Source organism: Juglans regia, chromosome 4 (genome assembly GCF_001411555.2).
Source record: "Juglans regia cultivar Chandler chromosome 4, Walnut 2.0, whole genome shotgun sequence".
In the NCBI taxonomy this organism is placed as follows: domain Eukaryota; kingdom Viridiplantae; phylum Streptophyta; class Magnoliopsida; order Fagales; family Juglandaceae; genus Juglans; species Juglans regia.
Genome location: NC_049904.1, coordinates 24,215,444 through 24,228,075, shown reverse-complemented (window position 1 = coordinate 24,228,075; position 12,632 = coordinate 24,215,444). Strand labels below are relative to the sequence as shown.

General features: G+C 36.9%; 1 protein-coding gene across 1 annotated transcript; it reads right to left on the bottom strand.

Moving 5' to 3' along the window:
- Positions 1 to 1,187: 1,187 nt before the first annotated feature.
- LOC108990256 (F-box protein At5g46170-like) lies at positions 1,188 to 3,780 on the bottom strand. Its single transcript, XM_018964157.2, has 2 exons — positions 2,210 to 3,780; positions 1,188 to 1,609 (listed from the first exon to the last, which is right to left on the bottom strand). The coding sequence occupies exon 1, from the start codon at positions 3,383 to 3,385 to the stop codon at positions 2,231 to 2,233; it is 1,155 nt and encodes a 384-aa protein (XP_018819702.1). The 5' UTR covers positions 3,386 to 3,780; the 3' UTR covers positions 1,188 to 1,609; positions 2,210 to 2,230.
- Between the last annotated feature and the right edge of the window lie 8,852 nt (positions 3,781 to 12,632).

The following is a 12,632-nucleotide window of genomic DNA, read 5'->3' as shown; positions in this document are numbered from 1 at the left end:
CACTTTCACGTAATATTGAATTTAATTGAGATGAGGTAAATTGAAATAATAAAATAAATTTTATAAAATTTATTTAAAATACATTTAAATGTTAAAATAAATTTATATAAAATTAAAAAAAATTATAAATCTTATATGTAAAGAAATGTTAAGTTAAAAAAATTATAAAATTTATATATAAAATGATTTTAAATTGAGTGATATTTCATAATTTAAAAATTAAATATTTAAATATTAAATTAATTGACCTCAATACGTTCTAAGATCTAAACAAAGCCTTTTATACAATAAAAAAAAAAATATACTTACAATTATGAATAGGTGAGTACCGAACAATCATTTAAAAAAATATAAATATAAAATTTATATAAAAAAAATTAATTTTTTATAAATTAATTTTATTATTTTAAAACAACTGCATAGTATTTAAGTATTTATTACACTGAATCAAAACCATCAGTTGCAGTGTTTCACGCACTAAATGGGGTTTTCTACTCTATACCTATAGGCTATAGCCTCTCTCTCACCAGCAATTACCAGCAGCATCAAAAGTAGTGTGGGTGTTACCTTACCCTGTGCAAAACTCCAATGCTAATCGTAGCGATTCAAATTTTTGCCCATGAATCTCACTGTTTGGCATGCTTTTCTTTCTGAAGTCACCTCAATCAAAGAAAATTAATATTGATCTAAATTCTACGTAGCAAAATTCTCATCTCATCTCATCATTATACTTTTTTTAAATCCTCATACAAAATATAATAAACAATTCAATTTTTCAAATCCCAATTCAACTTTTTCAAATCTCAATATAATAATAATACCAAAATATAATATTTTAAACACTAAAACAAAATACAAAATTCTCATCTAACTCCCCAAACCTGCCTCTAGAGACAATCTTATGCATGAAAAATAAAAATAAAAAAAACTTCAATATTTCAAAATGGCGTAATCAATAATCCAAAGCAATTTCAGAGAAGACAACCAGAAACACCAATAACCAGTCATACAAGAAAAAAGTCGGGCCGTTAAATTGTGAATATTTGTTAATAGGGAATAGAAAAGGAGGACCCATGAAACCTCTAATGACAATAAACGCCATGGTAAATCCCCCTTTACCCCCACACTACTACACGACCGACCTGATTATTCCCCCAGCTCTGCCTGATGTTCATGCTACGAGTAACTTAGAACAAAGCAGAAGGATAGTAAGTACATTTCTGTATAAAAGTATATATGACAAGCATGACATACTCTCGCACCTGCAATATTCACATACAGATGCGATAAAAGGAAAAGTAAAAGACTACAAACTGAAAGATCATACAACATCATTCTAGTTGCACGTGTGCACCCTTTTTTACAAGCATATGCCTTTAGTTTAAAACAACTAGAAGATGCATTTCCATCATCTGTTTAAGCATGAAAGGAGAGAGAGACTAGCATTGCTTGCATTTTTAACCGGGGATTGGTGTTTCCTTGGCAGTCCAAAGCAAGATTTATTTGGACTGGCATCCAAATCCAGATACAAGGAAATTTGTATTCTAATTCCCTGTTTTGCCAAAAACATGTCAAATCCATTTTCTCTTCTTGAGTGATTGCGCTTTCCCTGGAAAAGTCCAAGTTCAAAGAGAGAGGTGTACAAGACACATAAGAATACTTCGTCGGTAATTTCTGATTTACGTCTTTCAACTAGAATAATTTACAGGAGAGAACGAGCATAAATTCAAAACAGAAAACAATGCAGGAAACTGATGCATTCGTACTACAGCTGAGCCTCAGTCGATGTGATATGCAGTGAGCCAGTTGGGGGTGGGGGAGAGGCCGATCATTTCTGTTTTTTGATTCCCCATCAAGAATACATCTTAACTCGAATCATTTAGTTCTCCCTCTAACCACAACAAATTAGAAGTTCAACAAAATTGAAACTGCCCAAAACATTTTTTTCTATGTTTTGGGCACAATAATATTGAGGTGCCCAAAACGTTAAAAGATGCATCACTTTGACAGCAGGATCAATCTCAAAGCCAAAAGAATTATTGTTTCCTAGAGAATTGCCATCTAGTGGGTAATGCGTAAACCTTCCCCCCTCTAATAGTTCAAGCCCAAAATTAACAGCACACGAAACCAAATCAATACATCAGATAAATTTCAGGGAAAGAGAAATCCAATGCTCTTCACTTTAACAATAACGATATGCAACATTTACCTCAGATCCCATTGCTCACAATCAGAAGGAGTTCATCTCAAGACAGTAAGTCCGCCGCTTCACCAGTATCTTTGCCGCAGTGCCGTACGGCTCCTCAAAAGCCGTGGAAACCCATGACACATCCGAAACTTCCTTCCTCGACATTGCCACCGCCGACTGCTCGCTGGGACGAATCGCCACCAGCGTCGCCCCCTTCAAAACCATCCCACCTGGCAGTTCCAAGTGCGGCGCGTACCAAAGGCGCATATTAAGCGCAGGCACTTGCGTCCTCTTTGATGCCGACGAAGCCGACAAGGGCTTCACTCTCAGCTCCTCGAGCTGATCCCTGTTCATACACAATACGCCCTGCCCATCCGCATCGGTCAGCACCAGATTATCAAGAGTCTTGTGCTCCGAAATGATCGGCTCGAGCAAGTAATGCCTTGCCGAGGCCGCGATCAAGGAGCTGATAGTCCAAACCACTCGTAGCTTGAGGCCCCCATTCGTATAAAATGACTCCGGAATGCTTCCGTTATCGTCACCTCCACCTCCATTGTTATTGGTACAGAATCCATCTCCACCATTGTCGTACGCGCTCTTCGAAGAGTAGACCACCGAAGACGCGCCGAGAATGACGCAATTGTCGAGAGTAGAACCGAAATCGGCCCTCCACTTCAGCAAAACGCCGTCGTCAATGCCCAATTCGCCGCTGGGGAGCTCGATGCGAAGGAACCGAACCTCGTTAAAGTTTTTGAGAACCTGGGTCGGGGAGTGGTGGGTGACGCCGCACTGGTCGACCTCACCATCCTCAGCGAGGAACAACGACGAGGAAGAGGACGCCCCGGAAGAAGACGGTCTCTTGGGGCCGCCCAGGAATTGGTTCAAGAACTGGAAGGGTTTGACGATGGTGCCAAAGAAAACAAAACGGAAGAGATTGGAGAAGGGGTTGCGGGATTTGTCGGAGGAGGAAGGAGAGGAAGTGGTGGAATCGTCATCGGAGATGACGCAGTCCACACGGACGACAACGTTTTCGACCTGGCGGACGAGGGAGTGGAACCGACGGGAGACGACGCAGCAGCGGCCGAGAGCCTTGACGTCGCCGATCTTGTTGAAGACAAGGAGGAGGAGGGAGTCGGGTAATCCGTCGAAGTGGTCGATGAGTAAGTAATCGGGTCGAACAGAGGCCGACGGAGACATTGTATCAACAGTGGGCTTCAGCTTCCGCCTAAACCTGAAAAGAGATATATAGGCAGAGGGAGAGATTAAGGGTCGGTTAAAAGATGAGAAGAAGTGTGCGGGGAAAGTGGGTTAGGCGTAGATCTGGGAGACGATAAGGCATGGGTTTGATTTGGAGATTGAGATGGAGATTTGGGAGAGAGAGAAAGAGAGATGAGAAACCAACCCAAAAAACATAAAAAACCGTAATTGTTCGGTCTTACAGGGAGATAGAATTGTGGAAATGGTGGAGGAGACACCTCGGGGAAGAAGAGAGGATCGTTGAAAGAGAACGAGACGGCTCACGGAATCGAGATCGACAGACGAGAGAGAGGATCTTAATTAATGCGCGTTAAAGCTCAGGAAAAACAAAACGAGTTTTGCTGTGATCGTTGTTACAAACCATATGCTATATTTTTTTTTTTAGTTTCTTCTAAAATTAATTAATTTTTTTTATTTATTATTTATATACCACACATTTAATAAGAAAAAAAATAAAAAAAATTATATATAGTGTAGTATAAAAATAAAAAATAAAAATTTTCAAACAAAACAGCGACTTTTTATGTTTGCGCTGTGTTTTTGTATATTATTTTTCCTTCTAAAAGTTTTTGCTAATTTCTTGACAAAAAAAATCTTATGATCAGCCACTGTTTGAATGCATCTCATCGCACACTTTACGTGTCGATTAGAACATTTTGTTTCCTCCTCTTAGACTCAGTTCACAATAGATGAAATTCTATTCTTCCTCTCCCCCCCCTCGCGTCGACTCCCACTTTCTTTTGTTCCTCCCTCCACTCAAAGCCGTCATGTAATTGTCATTGCCCAGACCATGCAAAATCGAAATTTCCCTACCAAGCCCATCTGCGCATCTCATACGCCATAGCCACTGCTCAACCACTCAGTTTTTCATACTAGCAACTGCCTCCACGTTCGGGAAGCAACCTAAGCCACCTCGACGTGTACCCAAGTCACTAGAAACCATTACTAGTGACCCTCTGTTTTAAGCACCTGAAAATGGAGCATTTTTTTTTTCGCTCTGCACCTCTGTCGCCAGCGATGCAAGTTGCCAGCCACTTGCCACTTTTCATCGTGCCTTAGCAATGAGACGCTTCCCACAGACTTGCACCGACCACCATCACTATAATTTCTGACCTCCACCGTATCAGCCACAGAAAATTTATAGAGGGAGTGTTCTATGTTTCTCCATTAAAATAGAGAAAAATACTCACGTTGCCACCAGTTGATCCCACTCTAGACCCACGACGGAGCAGTCGTGAATCACCAGTGTAACCAGAAGACGCTGGCGGTACACCCTAGGCTCACCATTTCTCCTCACGGTAAACTCTCACCGGTCATGTTCCTCGATTTCTCTACCTCTCACATTGAGGTACAAAAGAAGATGGGCGAGCGATGGGGAGGGAGGAGAGCTGGGCAGAGGCGCTGTGCAGACGGAGGAATGTCGCTCGGTGTCGCCGGACAGAGACAGCGTCGCTGGTGGCGGTGGGCAGAGGAAGGACGTGACGCGGGCGAGGGAGGAGTTTTTTCGCACGGGACAAATTTGAATTGGGGAAGAAAACAAAACCATAAAACTAGTAAAACGCACATTTTGCATTATAACAAAAAAAATAATAAAAATAGTAACTATGTAGGGTGTGCAATGTGTGGACCACTACAGTGGATACTCCCTAGAAGAACTCTTTCTTGATAAAAGAATATATTATTTCTCCATATGAAACCATATTTAATTGTATTATGAATTTTAATATTCAGTGTGAAGATTAATAATTTTACTTTATAAAATCTTAATATTTAAAATTTTACTAACAATATATTTTTCTTAGAAATTATATGATTGTTCTAAGAAAAATTATATTTATGAGCCGGTGTGTACATAGTAAAGTGTTTATCTAACATAATTTGATTAGGAAGAAAAAATTTAAAATTTAAAATTTAAAATTTAAAAATCAAATCTTATCACATAAATAATGTGGGTAATGTGTTCTATATATCGTATTGAAAATATAATAACTCTTGTACAAAAAGATAAAATGGTGTTAGAATGACATAATATAGCTCCAATTGCTTGTGTCAAGGTGTAAAATACACCAGGCTCAAAATGGTTCTCAAAGCCAAGCCCATTAAGGGGTCATAACTAGAAGACAAATGAAGAGAGAGGGAAAAGAGAAGAGGAGGGACAAGGGAAGGCAAGGCATAATGTGTCAGGAAGGAAAATTGGTGATTTGATGTAAAGTAAAGAGAAATGACATAAAACAAAAGAGGACAAGAGATAAAGGGGACAACATGCCTACGGTTTCAAATACTTTTATTTTGAATGCTTAGAGGGAATTTTGGCCATGCTTCTTGAGGGGCTTCTTTTTCGGCTGCTTCTTCAACCTCTAGAGAGAGACAAAGATAATATTATCTCCAGCAAGTAGATATACAACTCCAATTATACAGTGAGAAATGAGAGGCTATGAGAGACTGTAAACAAGCATATTATAGTGGAATCTCCTTATTTTTTATGCATTTAAATATTGTTCATTGCCATGGACATACGCACAAACACTGTACAACCACACCAAATTATCGCCAGGGGTTCCACACCTCACCGATCAAGGCCCAGCTCACCTCTGCGCATCTAGGAATGGATCTTTCTTCTTTCTGGGCTGCGCCATTTTTTGGCGTTAACAGCTTGTTTCATGTATCAATTTGATATTCACTGACTTGGACAATAAATAATTGTATCAGATTTTCATGATAAAATTGGTAACATCCCAAGTACGTAATTTCTTTTTCTAATTTATCTTCAATGTTGATGTTGTGTTTCATATTCCAGACAACTCATCGATTTCATCGTTAATCTACAAAATCCACCAGGGTGAGGGCTCAGGTTGGTAAGGGATACCTCCGATGCATAAGTTATGATCAAGTCTCTTGTGAGAAGTTCGCATATAGAAAATATTCGAGAAAATGAGTATCTTTTACCTGAGCTAGTAAATGGCTTTATATACCTTGGCAGGGTGGTCTCGAGTACTCCCTAACTACAGTGCAATGTATATACCAAGCGCCACACTAATGGCAGGGTGTCCGCCTATCATGCCAGCTGTTGTCATGTCGCATCGTACATGACCTAATCTTACTCCCACGTCTGTCCTTTGTGGCAGGAGTGAGGAAGGTGCGCCCACCACTGCTACCTCAAGGACAGGCTGGTGGTAGGCTCCGAACACTGCCTGCTGCCCCTTTTGACTTGTGCGGCGTGGCATCCATTGTCCAATTGCATGAGGAGTTGTTCGTGCAGGTGAGATGATTCTCTTTTCTCTTCCTGTGTATGTACCCAGCGAGTCTTGCTCGACCCCTCTTTAGGAGTGGGTTGTGTACCCACCAACTAGGCTCTCACGGAAATGGGCTAGTTAGCCCAACATAGGAAGGTGGGAAACTTCCTTCCCATTCACCTCCCATTTAAAAAGGGAAAAGTTTAAGGTCTTATTTGGTACTTTTTATATAGATGAGATGAGATGAAATTTTAAAGTTGAATAAAATATTATTAGAATATTATTTTTGTTTTGAGATTTGAAAAAGTTGAATTATTTATTATATTTTTTTAAAAAATTGAAAAGTTATAATAATTAGATGAAATGAAATGGTTTGTGAAACAAAACCATGCCTTAAAAATACCCTAACTTTTCTTAAAAATTAAGTAGCCTTATCCCAACCCCAAAAGTTCAATAGCCCTTTTCCCATACATACATACACAAAAAAAAGTTAACATTAGTTGTAAAATTGACCTTATTGACTTGTAGGTAATGACAACAAGAGGATGTAGGCGACAATATTCTGCTTCAAGTTGTGAATGAGGTAAAGTCACCTAGGCAGGTTGGATGGGCTTACTTTCATGGCCCAACTTGGTATTGATCGGTTCGACTTGATGAGCTTGCCGACCCAATACTATGCTAAGCCCATCAAATAAATGGTTGGCCCAATGACAGATCTCTTTCATCAGTATTTATCATCTTCAAATTCTTCATTAATCGGTTAAAAAGTCAAAAGATCAAATAAAACCTTCCATCAAAAATAGAAGAGGAGTAAGGACGAAAATGTTAAAAAAACTACATATAAGAAAAGATAAAGGCCCTTTACTTTAAGATTTTCATCATTGTAAAAACTTTTCTTTTAAATCTTGGCCATTCTTTCCTAATGTTAGATTTTTTTACACGGATTTCACATCGAGGAGGGAGTAGGCTGAACAATACTCAAAATTATCTAATCTATTTTGAGATGAAAGGAAATGAAAATTCTGTGAATGGTATTAAAATAATTTGAGTTAAGATATTTTATTGAATTTTGAAAAATAAGAGAGAAAAAGTTGAATTAAAATATTATAAAGTTAAAATATTATTTGAATATAATTGTTTAATATTATTTTTGTTTTGAAATTTAAAAATGTTGTATTTTTTTTTTTGTGTTTTGTTTGAAAATTTGAAAAAGTTGTAATGATTAGGTAATTATTAGATAAAAAAAGTTGAAAACAAGGAAATTAAAAAGTGCTTCGTATTTGAGTGATATTTAGAAAGAAAATTATGTAAATTTTTAAGATTATCTCATCTCATCTAAGTGTCCAAACATAGCCTAAAGCTTGTGACATTCTATCAAACTTTGGCCCACTTTTAGCAGAGATAACAACTCAACAATCACTCTCAATTGCAAATAGATGTTTAATTCTCTTCCTTTTAGTTTTTTGTTAGGGTGGGTTGGAGTTTGGTAAACAATGCTACAATACTAAAACCTTCAAGTTTAAGGCCCCGTTTGAATATAAAAACGGTTTCATATCTTTATTACAACTTTTCCAAATTTTCATACAAAATATAATAAATAATTCAACATTTTCAAATCACAGTACAATAATAATATTAAAAAATAATATTCTAACAATATTTTATTCAACTTTCAACTTTCATCTAAAACTATCTCATCTCATCTCACTATCTAAACATGGTCTAAATTTTTTCTCCCTTTCTTTCTAAGGCAAATTCACTTGTCTCTAGCTTTTAGATAGAATTTGATAGTAAATAAAAATATGAGAAATATTATTTAGTTCTTGTGGTTTACTTTCGAACATGATGTAGTAGTTAGTAGATAGGAGATTACCAATAAATAAATAAATAAATAAGAAAAAGAGACTCATTCCTCATCATGTCTACTTTCCCACCCAAGTTTAGGGAGAGGGGGAGGTGGGGGAGGCGTATTTTCCTTGAGCTAACCTTTGCTACATAGCCAATGGGCTTATGTGGTGGCCATACCACACCAATAGGTGAAGGACATCTCTTAATGATCTATCGCTAATGGCAACAAAGGACTTTACCTACTCCACAATAGACCCTTCCTTGATGTGGGTGGCTGGAAACCTTGTCTACCTTGGATTGAGTATGTAAGGTAGTAAATGAGATCCCTCAGGCCATTTATAATTATTGTCAATCAACCTGCATGCTAACATCTTAACTAGAGGTTTATCTAATGTTCACTCTACTGCATTGTGTGACAAGTGTTCAAATTGAATATTTCTTCTCTTAATTTACTTCTAGAAGGTGTTACCAATTACAAGAGAAGTAAGCTCCTACTTCAATTACTAGCACAATTTTATTATGAGACATTGTAGAATCAAACCCAAGCAAGTTTGTTTGATCAAGACATCTCAAGCATGTCTAGAGAGTCAATTTGCTTGATCGAGACATCTCACGTATGTCTAACAAGTTTGCGTGATAGCAGGATAATTAGAATAGGGTAGGGCAAAATATATGTTCTTATCATATTATCAACTTGTCATGCATAAGGAACTTAAGTCAAAAGTTAGAAATGTGCTTTTGAACTTTGCAATGAGAAAGTGAAAGAATATCCCCATACCAAATGGAAGAGAACCTATATATAACCTACCACAACTTGAGGCCTTTAAAGACATGAGTGTCATATACATTACACACAATGGGGAGGAAGGAATCAAAGCCATGATACTCATGTAGGCTAAGTCAAAAACTATGATTGCATTGTTGGGAAAGAAAGGACAAATTAAACTTTGAAGTTTCATGGGAATAAGGAACAATAATCAACATGATCGATCATGTCATGTGTGCTTGCTTGTCACCCAATTGTGCATATGATTGTAAAGTAATCCATGATCTCCTTTATCCAATATGATAATGGACATTGTAATTACATGGTCCCTCCCCCTCCTTTTGGGAAATGTTGTATGGTGACCTTGGCCTACCTGTCAGTGGAAATGTGAAAGATATGCATTAATGCCTCAGTGATTGTTTAGACAACATATTTATCTTAAATTCATCATGTGACACCCACTTTGTAATTAATATTCATGCCCATAATGAATTAGGAGGTGAATGATGTTACATCCAGCGCCATATTTATGACTATGAAAGAAGAATTATAATAGATTGTATAAATAAATATTAGATAATTTGGGATTTTAAAAGTTTAGAACACTTTGCATTTTTTACTCTATATAACTTTTTCTTCTTTCCTCTATGTCAAGTATTTTGTAATTAATAATTGACAAATGTCACATTTTAAAAACTTGCAATCAAATTATAAATAAAATTGATAATTAATAATTTATCGTGGTTGCATGACTAGTATACTTTGCAGTGGGTGACAACTTAGTTATAGGATAATTAAGAATGCTTGTTAGTCATAAGACAATTAAGATCAATACATGTTAGTTATAAGACAATTAAGCAAGATCGAAGAAGCTGCATAGGTTAATTGTGATGAAAAATTCTATTATCAAGCCAGTATATACATAGAGCACATTTACTAAAGTATTTACATAAATAATTTGAGTGAAAGGTAAGTTCTACACACTGGGGTTTAAGAAAAAATAACTCACTGGCCGTGATACGTTCATAAAGAAAACATCTAGATTTCTTTTCTTCTTTCCTTGCCTTTTTTTTTTTTTTGGTTTTGCTTGATTTAAATTAGAAAATAAATTTTTAGCATGTATGCAATAATAAAGGCATCATGAAGATGCAATTAAATTGCCGCTCTTGAATGCAATTCGGACTGTTCATTCGGACCGGATTTTTTCCTGGCCCGGTATCCAAGAAATCGTATTCCAGTTTCAGGTTCTGGTCCAGAACAAATTCGGACTGGAACCCAGGTTGCAAAACTCGGGTACACCCGATCCGGGTATCCGGTTTTAAACCCGGAACCTTTTTTTTTTTTTTCCTCAGTTTAAAAGTGGATTCCCCAAAGGCCATACATGTGATTTCACCATTTTCAAGTTTTAAAATACATGCGCTTAAATAGTCACTACCCACCCCCAACATTATGATTTATGCCTTGATACAGACAACTTGGCCCATTGTATACCTTGAGAGACCCAAGCAAGCAATGGACATGCAAAGGATGCAGATAAAAAGAAAGCAAATGAAAAAGAATAAAAGAAAAAAAAATCGGGTTCCGGGTTGTAACCTCGTATTCATCCGAGTTGCAGCCCGGGTTTGAAACCCAGGTTCCTAGGCTGGGACCTAGATGAATAGTCCTAAACGCAATTTGGGATTGCCCATTATATATAACAGAGCTGATTGAGCAAGAGCAAGATCATCTAGCCTTTCTTTTCTGAGTAATGCTACTCATTATCCAAATTCTCATCATCCTCTCATTATCCTATGATGTGGTATTAAATGATTGGAGATTATTTATTAGATTTCATTTATGAACCTATTATCTAATTTCACATCATGGGATGATGCGAGGATATGATAAAATGGATGATGAATAGATTTTTTCTTCTTTTCTACCTTACTTATGCGGGAGCTCTTTCAAGCAAGTTATATTCAACTTTATTTCATTACATACTCTGACCAAAGAACATGGGTTATTTTCATATATTTTTTCCTAACAAATTGCATGACTAATTCTATATACATGAATTAGAATGATTAATGAATAAATGACTTTTCGATAGAGAATGAACGTCACGTTCTGCATAAGTTTTAATTTGAACACGAGGGCCCAAAATACGAGATATGGATATATAAAGTGGACCTTACAACATTTATTTGCTATCTATATCCGATAAGAACTTGAGATATATAATCTTTTTTCAAAATAAGAAAAACACATACATAACCAATTCTCTAGGTTGGTAGAAGACAATGATCAATTCTAAAGACTCAAAATCAAAATCAAAGGTGATGTTAGTCCTTAGGTTGGGGCTCCCAATTAAGGAGTGGTCCTCCCTTGTTATCTTCTGGACATGATGTAAAATGAAAACTTGAGATCCAAAAGTAGGGAAATGAGATTGCCCATTGCATTGTTGGAGATTAGATTACGACCATAACATGCATGGTCCAAACTTTGTATTGGCATTAATTTAATTTGTTTTAGAGACAACTAAAGTAGCTATGCGGCTCCCACCCTTGTCCAATAACCATTCAGAGTTGGGTACAGGCTTTTTGAAGACCTCTAGAAGATCTATTATGCTGATTACTACTGGGCATAGGGAGGCATGCATATTCTCCAATGAATCTATATATCTAGGTTTTCTAGTTCCTATGAATAAATCAAATGTCGCAATGCTAGGCTACTCATTGGTGCTGAAAGTTGAGGAAATTGGGTTGATGAAAGTCTAGGGCGCTATTAACTCGAGGCCGGGGAACGTTTGTGTTGATCAAACACATGTTGTCTAGCATATATGCCCATAAATTTTCTTTGCGTTGAATATTCTAAGAAAAAGTGTTAAAAGCTAAAGGTTTCTAAAGTGGTTGATGCTGACTTTTCTTAGGGTGATGAGGCTGCTGGGAAGTTGAAAAAAAAAATGGTATCTTGAGCAAAGGTACTATGCTTTTTTATTCAAGAATTCCACAGCTTCATGGATATGACTCAAGATAACAGGCATTGCTTTGTTACCTTGTTTCATTAGCTGGCCGTCCGTTTAGGAGATCATGTAAAGCAAGAATGGATAAGAAATTGGAGGATAAGGCATCAGTTTGTTAATTCAAGGTCAAAGTTGAAGCTATTTCTAAAACAAATAAGGCTGAAGTACTTGTCTCTCAACTTATGTAATGTGTTTTTATATAGAGTTTCGCTTTAGAGCGGTCATGACCATTTTAGGCCTTAGAGCCGCAGCCAATAACACACTGACATCTAAGAAGTATACAAAATAAAACCATGAGGATTACTACATCAAATTATTACCTAAAACACTCTAACATAT